This window comes from Protopterus annectens, chromosome 8.part0, assembly GCF_019279795.1.
Source record: "Protopterus annectens isolate FY-2018-M chromosome 8.part0, PAN1.0, whole genome shotgun sequence".
Classification (NCBI taxonomy): Eukaryota; Metazoa; Chordata; order Ceratodontiformes; family Protopteridae; genus Protopterus; species Protopterus annectens.
Window position 1 is genome coordinate 501,404,590 of NC_056741.1, and position 23,547 is coordinate 501,428,136.

The 23,547-nt window shown below is 34.6% G+C and overlaps 1 protein-coding gene across 1 annotated transcript in view; it reads left to right on the top strand.

Moving 5' to 3' along the window:
* LOC122808276 (melatonin receptor type 1A-like) overlaps positions 1 to 23,547 on the top strand; it is a 319,928-nt gene that overhangs the window by 73,790 nt on the left and 222,591 nt on the right. Inside the window, exon 2 of the mRNA XM_044079240.1 lies at positions 18,065 to 18,175. Coding sequence (XP_043935175.1) covers positions 18,065 to 18,175 — 111 coding nt within the window. The remainder of the gene's footprint in view (positions 1 to 18,064; positions 18,176 to 23,547) is intronic.

The following is a 23,547-nucleotide window of genomic DNA, read 5'->3' on the forward strand; positions in this document are numbered from 1 at the left end:
ATATATATATATATATATATATATGGGTCTACTCTTTTTTGAAGAAACACTTCTTTGAAAAAGAGAAGTAGACCTACACTTATGTGAAAGTGCACTTAACCGAAAGTGCAGTTCTGTGAAGAATGGTTCAATGAACCATTAAGGAACAGTGAGGTGCCGAAGCACACTACAGTGGGGAAAAGGGAATTTACCTGTTTCCCCACTGTAGTGTGATCTCAGAGTTGGTATATTTCAGTAGGCGGTGTGTGGCAGGCACAACCCCCCCCCATGAGAGGTGCAGGGGGATTGCCCCCCCTGCAAAAACATTGTTTTGGTGTTCTTCTTTAATGGTTTGTTGAACCGTTCTTCACAAAAGTGCACTTTTGGTTAAGTGCACTTTCTGTTCTTTTTCAAAGTGTTTCTTCGATGAAGGACAGTAGTTCCATATATATGTGTGTGTGTGTGTATGTATGTATATATATATATATATATATATATATATATATATATATATATATATATATATATATATATGGTTCTAGGTCATAAGATCGACAGCCACTTTCACCGACAACAGAAACATCGACACCACATTATCGACAAACCATAAACACGACACCTCACATGCCCGACAAACAAGTAACCGACGGTCCACAAACATGAAACCCCATACACTGCACACACCACAATAACAACAATCAACTAACAAAACACATCCCCTTATCCAAAAACCACACACAGAACACAAGCACACCAAAATCCTCACAAACCCACACTAAACCTCACACACCCAACTATGTACAACCCTAACCCAAACCCTTACCCTAAGGTCCGTCACTATCGCACACTCAGCTAACCCGCCCTAACCCTAACTCACTTAACCCACTAACCCAAAAATACCACTACCGACACTTACATAACCCGCTTCTAACCCTAACTCACTTAACCGCCCTAACCCAAAACTGCCACTACCAAGACACTTACCTAACCCGGCCCCTAACCCTAACTCACTTAACCCGCCCCTAACTCAAAAATACCACTACGACACTTACCTAACCCGCCTAACCCTAACTCACTTAACCCACCCCTATCCCCACAGACTGTCACTATCCACACTTACCTTACTCGCACCCTAACGTCCGTCACCACTGCATGCTCACACAGCCTTCTTTCCAAGTCACTATCCCTGGCATCGGCGTTTTCATCTGTAGCGTCGGTCTTCCGAGTGTCGATCATCTGACGCCCGCTAATCCGTTGTCGGTGATGTCGGCTGTCGATCTTCTAACCTAGACCCATATATATATATATATATATATATATATATATATATATATATATATATATATATATATATATATATATATATATATATATATATATGTGTGTATATATGGATTCACTTCAGAAGCTCGAATCCCCAAAATCTCAAATTTCATATAACCGAGACCAAAAGATCGAGTTTTGGAAACTCGAACTTCTGAAATGAAACTGTAAAAAAACAAAAAAACCTCAAACACCGCTTTTGCAGGGGGGCTTCACCCCCCTGCACCCCCCACACCCCCCCCTACTTAGATATACCCACTCTGAGATCGTGCTACAGTGGGGAAAAGGGAAATCTCTCATTCTGCGCTGTATGCGGAAGCGCAAAAACAGAGATTTCCCACTTCCTGTCAACACCACAGAAAAGATAAAAACATTACGTGCACACAGACCATACAGGAATCCTTGCCTCTGTGTGCACGTAACGTTTTAATAAAAGTAACTTCTTATTTTTTAACACTTTACATATTCGATTTACTGAAATCTCGATCATATGGTTTCGAACATATGCAATTCGAGATTTCAGTAATTCAATTATGTGAAGTGTTCCCATATATATATATATATATATATATATATATATATATATATATATATTTTTTTTTTTTTTTTTTTAAATGTCTGGGAGTTGGTGCCCTACTTCTTTCCTTATTATGTGCATTCTAACCTAAGAAGTTTTTTTTTTTTTTTTTAAAGCACGTTTATTGTTTTTAAAATACAAAATAAATATCATAACAATCTTATACAAGCAATTAAAATGTAAATAGTTATAACATTTAATAAATCAACCAAAATATTTACAGAGACATCCACTGCAAATCAAATCAATTGATTAAACTGTAATGTCTTACTAATGAAACTAAGATTTTTTTAACAGGTTTTGTAAAGTATCCCATATAATATAGTAAGATGTTTTTCTAGTAGTTCTTGACTTTATTGTCATTAATTCCATATGACACACTTCAGTCTTAACATTTTTAAATTCATTAAATGAAGGAGGAGTATCTGAAATCCAATTTCTGGTTATTATTTTTCTAGCCACTGCTAGAATAGACCATAATAAGGGAAGTTTAACTTTTTTAACACTTTTAAGAACAGGAGTGTTAAATAATATAAGTGATTTAGAGACAATGAAATTATCTGTGAAAAGAGCCTGCAAAAAATCATTGATTAACATCCAATATTCCTTCAATTTTATACAGTCATAAAACATATGTGCCCAATCAGCATTTATTTCTACATTACATCTCTTACATAAGTTGTCTTTATTATTTATTTTATTCATCATTAAAGGTGTATAGAAAGATCTATGTAAAATTTCCAAGTAAAAGTCTCCAATTAATGGAAGAAGTAGTTTTATAAGCAGATTCCAATATATATTGTTTATCTTGTTGTTTTGGTGATTCACCATTAATGGAAATGAAATAATTCCAATAAGTATCTGAACTGTAATGGGTTTCTTCTCTAATAATTTTATGTATGTGTGAGAGCTTACCTTTATCAGAAACCCTATGTTGTAAATTTAATATCAAGTAATCAATCAGAATTGGGACAGATTCTTTAACTGTTAAAGACATTAAATCAAGTTTATTAATAAGATGTTGTCTAAAAGTCTGAATTTCTAACCAACATGTTTCTCTCAAATCAAATTCTTGCTTTAAGAAGTCTAAATTTTTACTTTATTGTCAGACAGCAACTGATACCAATACTTTAAATCATTCTCTGTGACTAAAAGAATTCTTTCAGAGGTGGTTGATAAAAGAATACCTTGTGTATACATTATAGGGAATAGGATAAAATTCCATTCCTTATACTTAGGATGCATAAATATAAAATTACGATATCTAATAATAATATTTAATGGGTAACTAGCTATATATTTTGGTGTAATAGATGAAGTACAAAATTCTTTTAGTAACCATAACATGGGGTTATTTACAATAGTATTTTTATGTATTAAAGAGATTTTCATGAAGTGAATGCTAATTAGTTCCCAATGATCTTTCCATTTTGCAACATATGTCTGATCTATTAACAAAGTAATAACTTTTACAATAGAAGATATAGTATATAAATTAAAGTCTGGAAATGAAATGCCCCCGTGAGACCAGCTATTAGTATGTTTCTTTAATGCAATCCTAGGTCTATTAGGTACCCATAAGAAATTTAACATTAGTGAATTCAATTTCTTAATAATTATTTTTGTAGGTGGGAGTATTATTGATTGTATTAGGTATAATATCTTAGGGAATATTATCATTTTAATAATTGTGAGTCTCTCTTCCATTGTAAAAAACATATTGTTCCAGCTATTGAAAAGATTTTGTATATCATGAAGACAGTTACTATAATTATTATGTATAATAGATTTAATATCTTTAGTTAATATTATACCTAAGTAAGTTATCTGACCTGAGTTGGGTATATATTTGTGAAAATCATTAGTGAGGACATTTTTTTGTGCATATATCGGTAATATTTTAGTTTTTTCTTCATTAAATATCAAACCAGAGATATTTTTAAAATCTGTCATTTTATCAAATAATGACTGCATAGAAGTGTTAGTTCCTGCTGATGTAATTAGAACATCATCTGCAAAAAGTTGAATTTTAGATATTGTATTTTCATCTATATCACATCATTCTATATCAGTGCTGTTTCTAATCAAATTAGCCCAAGGCTCCATTATTAAAGTAAATAATAGTGGAGAGAGTGGACACCCTTGTTTTGTACCTTTTAATATGGGTATTTTTTGTGAGACATATGTTCCTATCTTAATGTAAGCCAATGCTCCTTTATATAGATGTTCAATTAGATTCACAAATGCATCAGAGAAATTTGTACACTTCAATAAGATAAACAAGTAGTCCCAACTTACTGAGTCAAATGCAGAACTTATATCAAGACTAATAAGTGTTAAGTCTTTCTTTTTCCTGTTTGCATAATCTATTAACGTTAAAGTTCTCCTTATATTATCAAAAGTATTTCTATTTATAATAAAGCCTGTCTGATCTATATCTATTATACCTGGAATGATTGTCTTTAATCTATCGGCAAAAATACTCATAAACATTTTATAGTCAACACTAAGTAATGAAATAGGTCTGTATGAAGTGCATCTGGTTGGGTCTTTATTGGGTTTTAAAATTGGTGAAATAAATGTGTATTGCCAGGATGGGGGAGTTGTTAACTCATTTTGAGCTAAAATGAAAACCATATGTATTAATGAGTAAGTACTTTTAGGAAGAATTTTATAAATCTCTGGTATAATACCATCATTACCTGGTGCTTTGTTTGATTTAAGTTTGTTTATTTGTGTAATAACCTCTGTATAAGAAATATTTTTATTTATTAGTTTAGTCTGTTGTTTATTAAGTTTTTTGTTCATGTTTGTAGTTATAAATTTCTTTATTTTATCTTTAGAATCCATGTTAATGTTATTGTGATTAATTTTATGAAAGTGATTTCTAAATTCATCTAATATTTCTGGTAAACTAGAAACATTCTTCTTTTTCCCTGGAGAGAAAATTTCTTTGATATGATGTTGTTTATTCAGCCTTTTTGTTTTATTTTTAAGTCTATGTAAGTATTTGGGACTTATTGAGTAAGAAGACAAAAACTTATATTTCTCTAATGTTATTTTGACTTTATGGGTTAAAATTTCTTTGTATTTCTCATTTAATTTATTTATTTCCTCAATGACTTTTTTGTCCATAATATTTTCTTTATTATTATGTTTATATGAGTCTAATTTGCTTTGAATATCTAGTAATTCCTTGTCCCAAGATTTCCTTTTATTTATACCATCTGATACTTTGTCCATATAAATATGATTTTAAAGCATCCCAAATGTAAACAATGGAGACATCAGGTGTAGTGTTTAAGTCTAAGAAATGTTGCACCTCTGTAAGTATATAATCTTTATAGTCCTTTAGTTGAGTTAAGTATGCTGGTATTCTTTTGATCTGAACATTATAAGTACTCTTTACCATAAATTCAAAGACAATTGAATTATGATCTGATATAAAACATGAAATGATTTTGGAATTAATTAAGTCTGTTACCATTTGGTTAGAAATAAAGACTCTATCTATTCTTGAATAAGTTTTATATCTGTTAGAAAAAAAAGTGTATGGTAATGATTTAGAATCTATCTGATTAATAATATCATTCAAATGATATAAATTAATAAAATCCTTTAAATGTTTTGCATTAAATGTAATTTTCCTTTTTCCTATAGTAGTAGTATATTTTTCATGTAGGATACAATTAAAGTCACCTGCTAAAATAATATCTCCTATAGAAAATGATATAATCTTATTGAGATGGTTTTTCACTGTATTAATGCCAATTCCTGGTATCCAATATACATTGATTAATGTATATACTTTCCCATTAATCTGTATTGTAACCATACAAAACATTCCTTTATCATCTTTATAAGACTTAATAGTTTTAGGTATGGGCATATTTTTGTTCCATAAGATAGCCACTCCTCTTTTTTTCTGAGTGTGTTCTGAGCTAACCAAGACTCTATATTTATTAGTGGCTAATTTATCTATATCCTTTTTCAGGAGATGTGTTTTTTGAAGGAATATTAAGTTGGCTCTATGCAAATTAATATATCTCATTAAACTTGCCCTTTTACATGGGTTATTCAATCCATTAATGTTTAAAGAAATTCCTTTTAGAGATACCATTTAACTTTTATAAACATATAAAACATATAATCAGAATAACAATTAGCAAAATAAGTATTATTATGTCTCCTCCTTTAAGTGTTCCATTAATTATAGCTGTATTTAATGAAAATCTTATGGAATTTTGTGTAAGTTTCACTTTTATTTGTAGTGACAATGAGATTATAAAATGTGATGTGGATGTCAAAACTATATACATACAACAATAATCAGGTGAAAATAATGTTCGGATTAAACATTGCACCCAGCCTGGAGTTGAAAACTTCAACTTCGAGTAGCAAATACCACTCAAGTTATCACCCTATCCTAAGCAGCAGTACTTCAGCTGCCACCAAATTAATTCAATACTAACTATTATTAACTAAAGTTAACCTCATTTAATTTGATTATCTATTATAACAAAGCTAAACAATTTATATAACAGCTTCATATAAACATATAAAAATATTTAGAAACAACTAATATTGCTATGTACATCTATTCTGTATAATACACTTATAATCAAAATAGCATTCTAACAATCTTGATAATGGGAACAAAGAAGAGAGAGAGAGAGAGAGAGAGAGAGAGAGAGAGAGAGAGAAGGGAATATCCATATGGTAGTTTAATAAAATTTGTAAGAATAAGTTCTTATTATATGTTTATGTTCATTTAAATTCAATAACATATATTATCTTAGGCTATTAGGGTTCAGACATTACTTATATTAGGGTATTCCCACTTTCTGCCATAGTAATACAGTTAAAAGCTTTTAAAACTTTAAATTACTTGCACCAAAAGCTTCCTTCTCATATTTATTATTGTCAATTAAATAAAATATTTATTCTCATGCATAAGTTAAAAGAACATACTGCACAGCAATGTTGATTCCTAGTTATACATAAATCATTGTGATGAAAGCCATCTGTATTTTATATATCTGAACTGCAGCTTTAAAATATGTCACATGACAATTTCTTCTGAAATATAATCATAATGATACATGTACTTGTCTGTTAGTCAAGGCAAATGATTTATAACATTAAATATGTTTAAATCATAAGCATTTATATACATTAAAGTGCTGCAGTCATATAAGCTTTCAAAAACAAGTGTACATGTGTTTTACCTTCCATGCCTTCTAAAATATCTCATTTGTTTACTATGGCATATTAAGTCATTTAAAATCATTATAACTTTTGTATTTTATAAATTACATCTTAAATAAGTAAGTTTTTAGAAAGAAAAACTCACATTTAGGTGTCATAAAGTTCGTTTTTCATCACAAAGTCGCATTTACAGCAGTTCTACTTCCTGAAACAGTTTACTTCTTGAATCTGCGATGTGTCAGTGTGAAATCAGGGGTCAAAGTTCAAAATGGCTGCTTTCAGCTTCTCTGCATGTATTCTGAGTGTTGAAGCTTTTAAAACGACTCGAGGACACTATTCACGAGGAAACCCACATCCCAGATTGTCTCCCATAACATTCTGGTGGGAATTTTAGTAAAAGCAAGTGACTGACATTCATTTTGTAATACAAATGAATCTAAACAGTGCAAAACCTTCTCAAGCATTTTACAAGTCATTACAGTCTCTATGACAGTGAAACCAAGCCTACAGTTGTTTAACATAAACACAACTTATTTTTATATGCCCCATTTCATTTTCTCATACAGATCTTATTACATACACATATCAGTATTATCAGAAGCATATAACTTTATAGATAAGAGAGAGAGAGAGAGAGAGAGAGAAAAAAAGGGACCTACAAAGAGTATCTACAAAGATATATTACTTGCTGTTTGTTTTAATAAAGTAGAACATGAGATATATTACTTTCAACTACTTTAGTTCTAGTTAACTGTAATTATATCATGACATATTATTTGAAATCATGTATTAAGTAATTAAGTCATGGTATAATATTTAGCAACAGTATTTAAACAGCATAAATAATTTTAAAGAACTAATAAATTATTTTTCCCCTTATTTCATATTTTTCATCAAACCTCTCTCCCTGCCCTCCCCCACCCCTCTCTAAATGTATAGTTTAAAGAGAATGCCTTTATTTAAAACAAGAAGAGAAAGGAAATGTATCAAATTACTAACCTTAGGTCTCTTTATCACAAAGAGAAACAAGTTGATTCATAGCAGGTTATTTGTTCCTCAGAAAGTTTGATTATTTATAAAACAAAATTAGTTCTTTGCACACAAAAAAGTAACTTTGAATAAATCCTTAAGATATTTGTGGCTTTCTTGAAAATGTAGTAACTGTAATTAATGAGTTCAAAGAAATATAGAACATGTCATTTGTTTTTTAGTCTTTTTTGCTTCTCTGAAGTCTTCCAAGAAGTTCCTGTTGCCATCCTCTTCAGCGAAGGACTTGCCCATTCCATATCTTCTATTTTATCTAATATTTTATTTTTTTTAATATACAGCAAAGCAGAGTCCAAGTCTTCAAAAATTCTAGGGTCATCTAGTAAAAAGATTTTTAGTTTGGAGGGAAATAGAAGATGAGTTTTGAACTGTGCTTTCTTAAGCTCTCTTATTAATGGCAAAAAAACTTTTCTTTTTGTTATTACCAAGGAAGAATAGTCATTGTCAAAACGCACAGTTGCCTCATTAATTTTTATAGGTGCTTTAGCCCATGCAGATTTTAATACCATCTCCTTGTCATAAGATGATAAAAATCTTACAATAACTGATCTAGGAAACTTTTTATTTGAATTAGAATTAGATAAAGACTTATGGGCTCTTTCAATACCAAAAGAAAATGCTTCTGACAGATCTAAAGTTTTGGGAAGCCAAGTATTTAAAAAGGAAGTAATGTTGTTACCTTTTATATTTTCTGGCAGTCCAAAAATCCTTATATTATTGCGTCTGGATCTGTTTTCCAGGTCATCTAGTTTGGATTGAAGGTGTGTGTTCTGTTTCAATGAAAATTCAATGTTAATTTCTTCTTCCTGAATTCTGTTGTCCATATCATTAAGAGTCTCTTCTATACCTGTAATCTGAGCTTTCTGATGTTGTAAGTCTTGATGTAACAAATCCATTTGTTTTGTGTTTTTTTTCTATAAAGTTATCAATTTTAGCATCCAGTCTGTCCATTTTAGTTGTTAGTTGCTGAATAGTTGATATTAAAGACTGAAGCTCTTTCTTGATGCTGGAATCCTGACTGTTAGCCTTACTAGAACTCATTCTGAACAGAAGTGATGAGAGAGAAATTTCCAAGAAGATTTCTGACAGGAAAATTATTTAAATTTTCTTTCTTTTTTAGATATTATTCAAGATACTGATATTCCAAACGTTTTTAGAAAGAAAATTATTACATTAGTTGAATTTTAAAGTAATTATTTCCTGTCAGTGTAGTTATGTTGGTGGAGCTGAAGAAATCTGCTGCTATCCTGTGTTCATCCTTGGCCACGCCCCCACCTAACCTAAGAAGTTTTAATTGCTTTCCTTTTCATACAAAAACAATCATATTTTCTAGATCTTCTGTAATATCTTATTTTTGTTTTTATTCTTCCTTACTAGCACACCTCTCAAACTTCTTAGAACAACAAATCTGGACAAAGCCATAATTAAAAGGGGGATGAAGGCCGAAAAATCAAGACAATTTTTAGCTAATACTCTTGCAAACTTAGAAGTTTGATAGAACAACAGGCTTTGCATTAGCATGGATTTTCTGAAGGGTATGAAGTTTGAAAATCAAATGTCTAACATTGTTTTTCAACTTGAATTTCTAATTATTTGCTAATAATTTTCCAGAAAGCCACAATTTTATGAAAAACGGACCAAAAACATGAGGCATAAATCTAGACATTCTGTAGAAATCTGTACAGTTGAGAGATATGCATGCTAGTCTTTGTACATCACATTTCACTTCATCAACTTTTCATTGGTGGAGTGCATCTGATGAATCATACACTTAGAACTCTGAAATGATCTCTCTCAAGTAACCGTGGTAGATCAATTTTTTTTCATCAATTCCTCTCGCACCTTTATGTCCACTAAATTCTATGGGTGAAAGTGTAGACAGCATTTCTCTATATTTGTAAGCAAACACTTCTCCAAACTTGTTAGACAAGATATCAACCAGGAATTCCTTCATGTACAACTTATCATTAACAGCATCCCCTAACAAATTATGGCTAACTACAGGACCCCTTCTATGCCCCACTTAGCCCATAACTAGTATGGACTCCATATGTAGTAAGCAAAACTCAGTTCAAATAAGGGGATTAAATACCCCTTCCATTAACCGTGAGACATAGACACCCTATCTGGACTTCATCAATACGAACGTTGTGGACCAGTTAGTCCACACCCCATCCAAAGATGATAAAATCTTGCACTTAGTTCTCAACAAATTGGGACATCTATTTTCCCAAGCAGGTAACTCCATCCCTTATCAACTTGGACTAGAAATAAGTCAAATTCACCTTACAACTGAAGCCAAAAACATTCCCCAATACCTTAGAATTCAGAGGGTGTGACATGGCAGATCTACTGAAAATGAGTGATGACTTTGTTAAATTCAACATACCTGTCCAACTTGCTGACCCCACAGCTTAAGCAGAGGTCGTTACTGCCAACCACTGTGTGCATGTGAATAACTGCATAGATGCACCCGTACCTCATCAAACTAAACACAATGCAAAATTCAAAAATAAATAATTATGATGGAACCTAAATGTAATTATCAAGATAAAAAAAGTCTTGCAAAACATAATAGGGAATTTCTGAACCTGATCAAAGCAATCAAAGACAGATATGAGGAAAAATTGTCACCCAGGAAAAAGGACAGCCATAAAGAGTTTAATTATTTTAGAAAACCTTAGAAACAATGATAACACCATGAAGAGCAAACAGTAAATTATATCATACCTTAGAACATAGAGGAGATAGCCAATCTACTTGTGGATAAATTTAGCTCTAACTTCACCCCAATCAACTTCTATGTTCCCAGACCTTGTGTTCACATCTACATTCCTCTCAAATTTCCCACAATCAAGTCCTCAAGGCACTTTCCAAGGCCAAGAACACTGCTTCTATTGGATTGGGTAACATACCATGTTGTTTATGGGCCAGCCTGAAATAGTACCTGTCAAACCCCCCTATAGTTGCTATTCATGTCAACCTCCAAACAGACTTTTTGCCAGATGAATGGAGAACAGCAACTGTCATCCCTGTGCACCATTGTGGGATGTCAATGGACCCAAGACACTTTAGATCCATGATCCCAACCAGCCTAATGTGTATGGCTGTGGGAAGAATCATTATGGAATTAATAAATAAAGGCATAGGTAACCTACAAACTCTTGACCCATGCCAGTTTGGATTTGTTAAGGGCAGATCTTGCCAGGTATAAAATATAAACTATCCCACATAAATGTTAATGTGTTTGTAACTCATTGGATAGCAAACTGGATCACCAATACTTGCTGCCATCATAAACTACCCAGAGAACACCAAAATCATCCAAGAGGGCCTTTCTATTATCAATAGCCAGTGTCAAAACCATGGACTAAACCTATATGCCAAGAAATGTATAATAGTATCTTTTGCATGCAAGAAATCCCTTGTAACAATCATGTTGATAGCACTTCCCAGAAAACTGATCAAGAAGTTAGGGACCTGGGATGCTATATCGTCAACATACTGTCTTTCTATGACCATGTATCCAACATCATAAGAAAGTGCTTTTCACTGCACAGCTTATTACAAAAGGTACAGCACCCAGGTACAGAGATGTGATCATTCCACTGTATTCTGCACACATCAGGCAAATCATTGACTATTATGTCACCTTCAATATACGTATACCTTTAGAAGCTTTAACTTAATGAGAATGTCCACCATGCTTTCTTGCAAAGAAAATCAATGGCATAAATCTTGAAAACTATGCATACCATCTCAAAACTTTGTTCCTCTTCTTAGTGTTATATAGGCTACTTAGGTGGGATCTTTGCCTCTCACACAGAGACTCAAGAGACCCCATTCTTTTAGACCTATTGCAGATTTAGAAGTCCAAGGGAGGTATAAACACCCACTCAAGAGATCTAAATATCTTTTGCAACATAAGTAGAATGGGTCTATATTATGTGTGTGAAAGATGTATTCATTGAATATTTCTTCCATGAACAACAACCAACAAAAATCACTTCAGCAAATCACAGAAGTTTTCCCACGGTTCCCAAACACTTGCCCACCAACCTAAACTTTCCCTTTTCCCCACTGTAGATCTTGGAGTTGGTATACATAGTTAGCGAGGATGTGGGGGGGCACATCCTCATGGATTGGGGGATTGGGGAGCAAAGTCCCCACTTTGATTGATTTGAGCTAGTTCATTGTGTCTTCTGGATGGTTGGTGGGCAAGGGTTTACAAACCATGGGAAAATTTCCGTGGTTCACTGAAGTGATTTTCATCGGTTGTTCTTCATGGAAGATGTATTCGATGAATATGTCTTTTGTAAATGTAATATCGACCCAGTAGGACATGGTGGACGGATATATATATATATATATATATATATATATATATATATATATATATATATATATATATATATATATATATATCACAGAGAATACCACTTCTTTCGATTTATCTTTCTGTTGACATAAAACAACATACTTCTCTTGTTCTAGTCAAAATCATCTGGATGAGTGAATGGATATCCACAAATTCAGCCCTGTTTTAGTAGCCTTTTTACTCATGGATAAGAGGCAGCATGTAAATGTTCTACCCATCACTTGATTATTTGTACATAACATATAATGACAAAAATGTCATGGGAATGTATGACATGGCTTCTAAAGATCCTCATGGATGAACACCCTATTAAGTGCCTGTGAGCCTATGAAGTAGTTGCTTATCCACTTTATCCAATACTGTAATATAGTCAACGGCAAAATTATGCATACTCACTTTACCTCCAAAAGCAGTCCTGTCCTTCAAAACCAGCCTAGTCCTTTGTACAAGACACTTTATTTTTATTAGAGGTAAAGCTGGTGAAAGTCATCACCCATGTCCAATCCTTCTGTGTATTGTCGCATTGTCCAGCCTTTTGTCAGTAACTAAAATCCTAATCCAAGGAGTGTTTTGCAGGACTTATATATGTTGCAGACGTCTTCCTCCCCTTGCAACTTTTCTTAGCAATTCAAACAAAAATTATTGACTTTTGCTGAACAGACATATTTTCAAAACTTAGTGTGTTGTTTATCCAGTAATGTGGTCTCTACTCTTTTGAGTCTTTCCTCTTTTCTGCCTTTTTATTGACAGATCTAATCCCTGCTTCTCTGTGGAATGTCCCGAATGCATGCATCTTTTACTATTATTGTATATATTGCCTGAATCTAGGATCTACTGTTCTACACAAAATTCATTAAGTGACAGAGATCTGTGCTGCCCTCAAGTCCACAGATACCACACATTCAAAAATGGTTACTTTGCTATAGCTTTGATATTCCTCAAAGTCAAATTTGCATGTCTGGGTTAACCACAAATCTAATTTGTTCCAAATGCAATGATTATTTTTGTATTGTTTTTTACTGTTATGGAATTCCCAGACCACGAAGCCTAACACCTAGATGAGCTTCATTGTTTGCCTTTTGGTCATAACAGAAAATCTGGGGAAGTGAAGGTGGATACCTCAGCTATTATCCTGTAAAAGGCTAAGTGGTTTTGAATGGTTCTACTATTCTCATCTGTTGAGCAACAAACCTATTGGAGTGTCATCTACTCTGAGATCAGTTTCTAACGTGCTCTGCATATAACCACTATGCTCAGCTGGGGCACATGCACTGCTTGCCTTTGCTCTCTTTCCCAATTCCATGTGCATATGTAGTGTTTTTTTTTTTTTGTCTACCCCTAGGATGGCCATATAGTGCAACAAAATCAATATCTTCTCAGAAACTGGAGAGCAATAACTTGCCTCAATTGCATTTCCTCTCTCTCACTCTAATTCCCCCATTTCCTGTGCTATTAATAAAACCTGGATCATCAGGATTCAGGTCAGGTCTCTAATTTTCTATCCCATACAGTTGCCATACTGCAATGGCTTTCTCCTTTATTGTAAATTTGTTGTCATAATATTGTAATGGACCATAGGATCATAGGAAGTTACTAGGCTAATGGCTGTAGAACCTTTTAATACTAGCTATTCATGCCCAATTTTCCCAATTATCAATACCCATGGACTATAATGGCTTTGGTATATGCCTTTGAGATGCATACCTGTCCCTCCAACATGTTTTGTTTATGTCACAGATGAGGTTAAAATCTTTAGATCGAATAATTCCTGTGAAGTTTGTTTTGAGACTCTGTAGCAGATCCATCAGGGCTGGATCAGAAAATGCTTTGTAGGTTAGACATGGACTGCCCCTCAGTAGCCTGTAGGAGACTTAAAAAAGGGACAGGGCTTTGAGGTGGTCGTCATAGAAAATGTTATTTATACCACACATTATTTTACTGATGAACCTCTGTGGCTGCTTCAGCTGTTGCAAATGCCTGGTCAGGTACATGCCAAAAGGTCAACAATACCCAATGTTTGGTCTAATAAGGGCCAAGCATAGTGGCACTATTATCTCCTTTGCTATGGATGCCATGCTCTTACTTCTAAGTTCTGCCACATAGAAAGATTTTCTCACCACCATAGACACATGGTAATCAAAGTTCAAGTTACTGTCAACCCGAGTTCTCAAGTACCTTACCACTGGATTTATTCTTAGGGAGTGTTATTAATGTTGTAATTTGCAGTTGTATATGTCTTTGCAAAGGATATAATTATGCATTTTTTGCATTGAGTGTTAGGCCATGGCTCTGGAACCAGTTATTTGTCTGTGTCAGACCCTCCTGGTAGATATCTACATGTTTCAGGAGATTCAGTGATTTCCCCAGCTTGCAGTTATCAGTTAATCTGGTCAGACAAAGGAGAAGTATATCCTAAGCAAGAGCAGTCTCAGTACTGAGCCCTGTCTACCCCATTAGTAATAGGGCTATTGGTGGAGGTGGATTCCCCCATCTTAACGTCATGCATCCTGTCCATGAGTCATTTGGCTAGCCATCTGGTGACACATGGATTTCTGCCTAATTTTGTGAGTATGTCATTAATATCTGAGTGATATATTGTGTCAAATGCCTCTGCCAGGTTGAGGTAGATACTAGGCACTGTATTGTCCTCATCCATGGATCTAGTGACCTTCTCAATGAAATCCACCAGGTTTAGTAGGCATGACCTGCCCTTGACTAAACCAAACTGGGATGGGTCTAGTGTTTTCCTTTGTCATTATTTATCAGGTCCATCACAATTCTTTTCATGGCCTTGGATATAAAACAAGTCAAACTTATGAGTCAGTAATTTCCTGGCTCTGCTGATAGTCCTCCTTTGTGTAGAGGGCTGACTGTTGAAGTTTTTGATTCCCTAGGGATGAAGCATGTCTGGAAGCTATGGCTGAATAGAGATTCTAGTGAGCCTGACAGATTGTGCTTCAAGCTATTTAGGAGACATCCTAACATATTATCTGGACCCATTTACATAGTGTTTTTAGTTTTGGAGAGTGCAGTGAGGACATTTTCTTTAGTGATAGTTGGAGGTGAAATAGTAGAGGGTATTTCCTGAAGGGTAAATGGTGGTGAAGGGAGGGTGAAATTGGAGCTACACTTATTGGACAACAAGTTTGCTATATCCTCTGGTTTGTCTCAGTTTAATTTCACCAAGTTTTTTGGGTTTTTGATACCATGACAGAATGGACCTCTTTCCTAAATCAAAGGACAATCAATGTGTTTATGAAATCAGTGTTCTTTCAGTCTTTGACTTTAGATAAAAGCATCCTGTTTCAGTATAGGGAGATACACGTACTATTAATTCAGTACACTATTGGGTTTCCCTTAAGGTTGTGTACATTGTGTACATATGATTATATGTAGTTGGCTTTGGTGAACTTGATTAGTTCCATTAGTTGCATGTTGAGACTGATGAGGGAGATTTTTTTGTTTGTTTGACATAGCCCTTTCTATTTTTTGACAGGATTTTCTATCTGTTGTTGTAAAACCTATTTATACTGTGGCTCACAAAGAGGCTTGTTTTTGGAATTTGTCTTAAGTTTATTTCCATTTGATACTGCTGTTTCTATGCAATTAGCAATTACTTATATGGTTGTACAGGGTTTCCATAAACACCTCTGCATAGGCCACAGTGTTCTCTGGGTTTGTGTTTGCATGGTGGGAGGTTAGAATTTAGCTATGCTATCACTTACTAGGGGGTAGTTTACCTTGGAAAAGTTCTTAAATGCTCTGGCATTTGCTAGGAGTTTAAGCTTAATATTTATTTCAAGGGTGATTTATTTTTATTTTATTTTATTTAACATTTGTTGACCGGGAAAGTCCGACTAGGTTCCATAGAGCCTGTTTTCAGTGAAGGCCTGGGGAGAAATGCTCCAGATCACTTTGTGATATAATTTGACAAGTGAAGACATTACACTGGAGGGGGAACAACATTCCCTCATATTTCTGGACATCATATCCAGGATATGTGGACCCCTAGTAGGTGTGCAGACTAGCTGTTCCAGGGTGTTTACATTGACAAAATCCAGGAATCTTTGAGCCTGCATGTTAGTAGTTGTTTGTGTATCTCAGTTTATGGTGGAATAGTTGAAATCACACATGAATATGGTGTTGGGCTGAATGGTGAGTGACTCCAGTACATTCAAGTTTGCATTATGGTTATCCTGGTCATAGATGGGGACCTCTGGTTTGCAAGGATATGGTATGGGATTTTACCTAAGGTTAGTTATACATGGAGAGGCTCAAGTGTCTCATATCATTTGACCAATCTTGAGGTGTGTTTACTTTTTTTATAGATTGATACACTTCTACCTCTTGTCCTTGTTTGTGTGGTAGCTGGTCTAAATATGTGGAAGGTATGCAAACCATGCTTCAGTAACTGCAGAGATTTCAACATATTCCTGAGTGAGGAACACTTCCAGGGAGTGGAGCTTCTTGCTGAGACTCCTAACAATGAGCAGTAACTCATTTAATTTATCTTGAGTAGAATTTACTTGGTCAGAAGATTTTCCAGACTGACATTGCCTAAAAGAGACACCTCAAGGCTGGATAATGTTTGGCCAATATTCAAAAGCATAGTGTGGTCAGATGCAAACCATCCCTGGCAAATTTCAAGTGATATAGTACAATACTGATAAGGAAGCAAAGCCAGCTGACATTATCTTATAGTGCTTTTGGAAGGAAAAGATAAGGCACTTCTGTTTTATCATCTAATGACTCAGTCTGACTACTTTTGTAATATGCCAACGCTGTTCATTATGTTTTCTTTAGGGATAGGGATTTGATATTGTCAGAAAATAAATGTGACAAATTATTCCTTTGTTCATTTTAGTAAGACCTTCCCCTGAGCATGCATATAGTACAAAAAACATGTTTTGAAACTAAAGCAATATTACTGATGCTGTAAATACTGAAAATCAGAAACCAGTGAGCCATGACATAATCCAGGTAATTTGAATCAGTTAATGTTTTTCTGTTTGTGATTTGGGCAAATGTACTTCAAAATAATTAGAGGTGAAAGGGAGGAGCATCAGTGATTATTTAAAAGGCACAGGAAAACTGGAGCAGACCAGATGATTAGGTGAGTCTGTGAATTACCACGTAGGATATTTATGTGCCAGCTGTCTGGGGAAAGAGTAAAGAAACATACCTTTTCCGAGCCAGTGCTTGAATATCTAAATTGTCTACAATAGTAACTTATATTAGGGTTTCCAAAGCACTCTTTAGAGTGTCTGCATATATACTTAGTTAATGCAAAATTCAGAAACTGAAGTTCTTAATTGCTCATTTAATTGGTATGTTGCTAACTGTAATGAAATATAAATCAGTAAACAGCAGACAAGCAGAGTGATCCATACCAGACTCTATAGACAGCTTCCAAAAAGGAGGTCTTTTTGTTTTATAGTTTAACAATACTTTATCAGATATTTCAATGCACATATTACAAGTTAACACCAGAAGTCATGGAAAATTGCTGGTTCAAAATCATACTGATTTTCCAGTTTATGAAATTTCTGAAGGTTTAACAATTTTGCTGGCCACTGTGATGATCTTTACAACCATCATGGACATCATTGGGAACATACTAGTGGTGATGTCTGTGTTACAAAACAAAAAACTCAGAAATGCTGGTAAGTACATTCTATGAAATTAACTTGTATTTCTAGGTAATAAAGGACATTTTGAATGACATGTTGTACTAACTCCAGCCTTTAACTTTAAAATGCCTGTTATGCTATTTGATTACGTTATATGTCTGTGATGTATATGTTATATAAAGAGCAATGGTGGTGCTCTTGTTAAGATATGACTTTGGACTGAATGACTTACTGCAAATGTAGATGTGATTTATACAATCTTCCACTAGAAAATATGCATCTCTAAGATAGGAGTTAAGAATTCCAGTTTTCCAAAGAATGGCAAAAAAATATTATTATTATTATTATCATCATCATTACTATTATTATTATTATTATTATTATTATTATTATTATTATTATTATTATTATTATTATTATTATTATTATTATGCGGCCACAGTTGTGCAGTGGTTAGCGTTGCCACCTCACAGCAAGAGGTTCACCGGTTCGATTCTCGGTCTGGGTGCCTTCTGTGCAGAGTCTGCATGTCCTCCCTGTGGTTGCGTGGGTTTCCTCCTGGTGCTCCAGTTTCTTTCCACATCCCAAAGACATGCTGTAGGTGGATTGGACACTCTAAATTGGCCCTAGGCATGACAGTGTGTGTGTGCCTTCTGTGGGAGGTTGGGCGCCAGGCTGGCAACTCAACACTGTAAAACTCCACTGCCAATCATGAGCAGACAAGTGATCCACTGTGGTGGCCCCTAACCGGGAAAAGAAGAAGATTATTATTATTTTGTAATGACTTTAACACATCTCATATCATAGTGCTTAGGTTTGCAGGTGAGTATTAAACTACCTGCCCTTGTGAGCCATTTTAAGCTGAGCCAATTTCCCTCAAAGTTAAGACACAAACCCTGTACTTTGTATCTGTGAGAGAAACACCTTAATCATGCAACGTAATAACCACAACCCCATTAAAATTGAACATAGGTTCATAGGTTGGTACTAGGCTATCAGCCCTAGGGCCTATACAAGCCTAGCCATAACAGTGAACATAACATGAACTTCTGAACTCTGTGTATTAAATATTAATGCCACTGGGGAACTGAATGGGGAACTGAGTCACATCTGTGTTAGCTGGTAGTGGCTTATAGGTTCATTGGTAGATACTAGGCTATTAGTCTACAGACTATTTACAAGCCTAGCCAATAACTAGAAATCAGAATCAAAACCTATATTTTATTTTTGTGAGGTATAGACCTTAACCATTATGCCAAATACTCCCCTAAGAATAATAGCAACATCAGCCTATAACACATATAAGTTCCTGTGTTAGTACTAGGATATATGTTCTTGTGCTCCAGTTTAAGCATAACCAAATTTCCTAAACCAAGGGTAAGAATCAAACCCTGTACCTTGTATCAGTGAGATAGACACCTTAATCATTATTCCAACCCTCAGTTAAGTAAACAGACAAATAAGTAAACCACAAGTATTAATCATCACAATTCAAAGGTGGTACCTCATACTAGAAAGACAATAAACTAGTCAATAAAGCAGACAAGGAATATTTCAATGAAACTATATTTTCTGACTCATGTTGGACACATAACTACACACACAGATACAGACACTTTGTTGGGCACCTGCAAATGAACCTATGTATGTATACCTGATATAGTTCAGATATTATAAGGACTTGTGGCAGAGATGAATGCAAAACAATACCCAACAAGTTAAGCAGTGAAGATTAGGATCACATCAGCATCTTGAAGGAAAATATTTAAGATCACTGAAATTCCATGTTTCTGAGAAAATATCAGGTAAATCCCAAATTTGGATATCTGAGTTCTGAATTAGGATGGGCTTTCTGTGAAAATGCCATTTTAGCCAGAGCACTCATTTACTCCAAACTGTGTCTCATACTTATTACTTACACTACTGTATGCTCACTTTATTAAATGTTATGTACTTAAAAATGGTTTATTTTTGCATCTGTGTGTGTGTGTGTGTGTGTGTGTGTGTGTGTGTGTGTGTGTGTGTGTATATATATATATATATATATATATATATATATTTTATATATATATATATATATATATATATATATATATATATATATATATATTATACATATATAGCTAGATATATTATACATAGATATCTAGATATAGCTATAGATATATGAAGATGCACTGGAAATGTACAATAAAATTACAGTAATGATCAGAAAATACTTTTTGAATGTACTTATCTGATTTCATCTCACAAAAATGGAATTTCATTTTGTCAAACCATAAATCAGTGTCCCTGGCATTTCTGAATTCACTGGCATATGCATTTGCTTTTTTTTATTCGTTAAATTATATTTAAGAGAATTTTTGACTTAATCCTCCTTTTATTATATATTTTATTACTTTTTCCTCTGTGTATGTCAATCCATGAAAAGAATTCCAGACATCTAATATTCCTTAGAGAATGGTTGAACTGTACATCAGCACCCTGATTGGAGAATGAACATTCTCCAGCAGGGTATTAATGTACAAGTATCGCCCCCTGAAAAATGAGTCCACCACTCCATGGCAGCATATTAAGCTGTCATGGAGCTCAGACAGAAAAAAAAATAATGTCCGCCATTATTTTATGCTAGCTAAGCAGTGCTTTAACTGTTTAGTGAGTGTAAAATAAAAAAGAAAAAAATTAAAGCAAAGGTGTATGTGTTTATATCTGTGTGTGTGTGTGTGTGTGTGTGTGTGTGTGTGTGTGTGTGTGTGTGTGTGTGTGTGTGTGTGTGTGTGTGTGTGTTTATGTCTTTGTGAGGGTGTATGTGTGTATGAGAGTAAGAGAGAGAGAGAGATAGTGAGATTGAGCTATTATTTTACACTTGCTAATCAGTGCTTTGACTGTATAACAAGAGTAAAAAAATTAATGACACAGGAAAACATTGTGTATGTGTGTGTTTATATTGCTGTCTGCATGTGTGAGTGAATGCATGGACAAAAGCAGAAGAGACTGTGTGTGTGTGTGTGTGTGTGTGTGTGTGTGTGTGTGTGTGTGTGTGTGTGTGTGTGTGTGTGTGTGTGTGTGTGTGAGAGAGTGAGCTTCTCCCTGGCAGCAGCAGCATCAGTTAAGAGATTTCCGTACCGCTCAACCATAGCTGTCAAACTCTTACCACAAGAAATCTGGACAGAGACACAAATAATGGGGGAACAAAGGTCCAAAAACAGGCACACGTTTTAAATATTGCTTTTATAAATCTGTTAGCATGCATTTTCTGTAGCAGAGATGTGTATGTGAGAGAGAACGAGTGAGTGAGCTGACTACTGGCAGCAGCGGCAGTAAAGAGAGTTGCATACCTCTGGAGCTTTCAGCTGAAATAAATCTGGATAAAGCCTAAAATAAAGGGGGAACAAAGTCTCTAAAACAAAAACAGATTTTAAGTATAGCCCTTATAAAATTATAAAGTTGCATAAGTAAAGGATTTGTGTTAGCATGAATTTTCTGAAGGAAATAAAAGCCTGAAACTCAAATATATGCCATTATTTAATAATTTCAGTCTCCAATGATGGCCAACAAACCAAACGATTTAGAAGTAAGAAGAAAGAGAACAGAAAGTAAAGTAAATACCTGGTTATTTTTTTAAATTGTTATATTTTAGATGTAAAATCCTTCCTCCAACACCATTAACATATACTACAGCAAGTTGAAACATTAGGTGGAGGAACTATTTTACATCAAAACTATATTATAAAATATAGTAATAGAAAAAGTAAAACACGACAGTGTTACAGAGAGCCCTTTCACTAAGAGCAATAATAGGTTCATAGGTGTGTACTAAGCTAATAGCCTTGGGGCCTTTTCAAGCCAAGCCATAGGATTACCCTGGCATCATGCCACCCGACCTTAGTTTTCAGTGCCTCTGTTGAGTAGAGCCACTGAAGTTATCCCCAGGGTGAATTTTCTATTTCCCATCAACTCCCCAGGATTTCTCTTGAAGAGGATCAGCTAGGTGCTCTGCTTCACATGTATGGTGAGTCTGTTCCATAGCATGGGCAGTCTCTGGGTTATGAACCTGTCTCTCCAGCACATTCTGTTGATTGTGGTAATGAGGTTGATGTCTCTGGAAAGTGTTGTGTGAAGGGATTATGATTTCTTTAGATGTACCATTTCTAACAGAGCTGGATCAGACATGGCTTTGTAAGTCAAGCAGAGATCGCCTCTAAGTAGATGATATAAGACAGAAAATAGTTGCAGTTTTTTTTAGTTTGTCCATACAGGACAAGTGCTTAAGGCCTCGGATCCTCTTTGTGAGGTACTTTTGTGGTCTCTCCAGTTGTTGCAGGTGTCTAACGAGGTACACGCCAAATGGGGAATTGTACTCAATGATTGGCCTAATGAGGGAAGAGCAGAGGGAGACAATGACCTCTTTCTTCTTGGATGCAAATTCCTTAGTAATGAGATGTGCCATACAGAAGAACTTTCTGACCACAGTGGCAATGGGGTGATCAAAAGAGTGGTTGCTGTTAACCTATGTTCCCACATCTCTTATAATGCCTTCTGTGTTCAGTGGACTACCATAAATGTGGTAATTCATGGGAAATTGTTTTTTCCCAAAGGGGATAATGACACATTTTTTGGCATTGAGCTTAAGGCCATGGTTCTGACACCAGTTGTTGGTCTCAGTGAGGCCATTCCGTAGGATGTCAACATCACTTGGGGAGTTACTAGTAGCTTCCAACTTGCAATCATCTGCAAAATTTGAAAGCCAGAGTCCCTTTGTGCTGGCCTGGACTTCAGAGAAGTAGATACCAAACAGGAGAGGTCCCAGGACTGAACCCTGTGGGACTCCACTCATGACTAGTCAGCAGTCATTCCAGCTTCTTACATGCCAGTTATAGGCTGTCCTTGGTTTTTGAAGATACCAGAGAAATTTAAGTAAAATAGTGTTGATTCGTTTGAAGAATTTTTTAGAAATTAAAATTAAGGATTGTGTATAAAAATACTTTTTGGTAAAATAACCATTTATCAGTGAGAGCCTATCTTCCATGATAAAAAAACTTTTTATTCCAATTATTACTTAGTTTAGTACTTGTATTTATGAAATTTATATAAGTTGAAAGTATAGTGTCTTTCCAAGTCGGTTTTATAGTAATGCCTAGATACTGAACTTTTCCCAGTTGAAGTTTTTATGAACCTGTAAGTATGCATTTATGTTATTGTTTATTAATAATGCTTCAGTTTTCTTTTGATTAAAACTTAGGCCTGAGATTTTCTCAAGTAGGTTACTTAATTCAGTGATATAATGTAAAGAAGAATCTATGTCTTTGCTTGTCAAAATAATATCATCCACAAATATTTGAATGTTTGAACAATAATCATTCCCCGGGATTCATGAACCTTGCGCCAGGCGCCAGCATAGCGTC